General features: G+C 49.3%; 1 protein-coding gene across 1 annotated transcript; it reads left to right on the top strand.

Annotated features, from left to right (window-relative positions):
* Positions 1–206: 206 nt before the first annotated feature.
* Positions 207–1,241, top strand: LOC125475632. Its single transcript, XM_048580607.1, has 2 exons — positions 207–449; positions 513–1,241. The coding sequence occupies exons 1-2, from the start codon at positions 207–209 to the stop codon at positions 1,239–1,241; spliced, it is 972 nt and encodes a 323-aa protein (XP_048436564.1).

Genomic DNA, 1,241 nt, shown 5'->3' with positions numbered 1-1,241 from the left:
CGGTCAGGGTGTGTCAGTTTAGTATCAGACCCTAGGTTTGGCAGTCCTGTGCTTTTATGAGTATTCTAATTGTTTTGGTGTCTTCCGTCAGAACTATGCCACCTCGTAGAGAACCACGTCGCTTTGCTGAGCCTAGTTTCCCCTATGTAGCTCAACTGGGGGAAGCTATCGCTACAGTTATGTAGTTGGCACTCCGCCCTACCCAGATGACTCCTCTGGAGACTATGTATAATTTGAAGCTTGATAGGTTCGAGGGCCACGAGGGTTTTGAGGGAGCGGAGCGGTGGCTAGAACATATTGAGAAAACCTTTCGTGTTTTGCATAATCAGGGGAACCTCCCTGTCGAGAAGTGGGTTGAGACAACATCTTGGTTTTTGGGTAAGGATTCGACATCCTGGTGGGAGCAGGAGGTTCGTTGTTTGTCCCCAGAGGAGATGACTGATTGGGAGGTATTCAGAGAGCTGTTCAGGAGAAGGTTTGTGCCTCCTGAGTATATTGACCGCAAAAAGCAGGAATTCACTGAGTTGAGGCTGGGGAAGTTAACGGTGAACGAGTATTACCAGAGGTTTACTGATTTGTCCCGTTATCATCTGGATGTTGCTGCCAATCCGGCAGAGATGCTTCGTCGTTTCCGTTTAGGTATTAAGAAGAAGTGGCGTTCTATGGCGACCACTACCCCTTGCGACACCTACCAGGAGTTCTACGAGATTCTGTTGAGGATTGAGGATTTCGAGAATATGCCCAGAGAAAGTGAGGAAGAAGAAAAAGATGGCAACCAGAGGAAAGATGACAAGGGTAAAGGTCAGGCGTCTCTTGGACCTCGCAAGACCCAGAGCTTTAAGCGAGGTAGAACTAGTTATAATTCTTCTAGCGGTGGTTGTAGTGCCACTGGCCAGGGTCGTGGTGGTAGATTTGCTGGGGGTGCTAGAGGCCAGAGGCAGGGTGATGCTGGTAGAGGTAGGGCTTTAGTTTGCCACAGGTGTAATAATCGACATTTTGGAGAGTGCAAGCGAGGCAGCGGTTGTTGCTTCACTTGTCGACAGATAGGACATCGGGCTGCAAATTGTCCCCAGCAGACTTTCTTGCCACCACCTACACCGATCCAGCAGGTTCCTGGTCCTGGTAGTTATGGGCAGACGGGTCGTGGTGGTGCCTATTATTATCAGGGAAATGCTGTTCCTTATGCCCCAGGACAATATCCATATCCCCAAGATCCATATTCTCAGAGTGGTTATCCCTAG

Source organism: the organism of the source record quoted next, unplaced genomic scaffold (genome assembly GCF_019419815.1).
Source record: "Pyrus x bretschneideri cultivar Hongxiangsu unplaced genomic scaffold, Pyrus_bretschneideri_v1 Contig150, whole genome shotgun sequence".
In the NCBI taxonomy this organism is placed as follows: domain Eukaryota; kingdom Viridiplantae; phylum Streptophyta; class Magnoliopsida; order Rosales; family Rosaceae; genus Pyrus; species Pyrus x bretschneideri.
Note: the sequence above shows the minus strand (reverse complement) of the source record. Positions and strands in the feature narration are given on the sequence as shown.

Excerpts from the sequence above, each read along its gene's own strand:
- LOC125475632 (XM_048580607.1), top strand. The coding sequence starts at position 207 with ATGACTCCTCTGGAGACTATGTATAATTTGAAGCTTGATAGGTTCGAG. Across the intron at positions 450-512 it reads AGGAGATGACTGATTGGGAG|GAATTCACTGAGTTGAGGCT; the intron begins GTATTCAGAGAG and ends CGCAAAAAGCAG.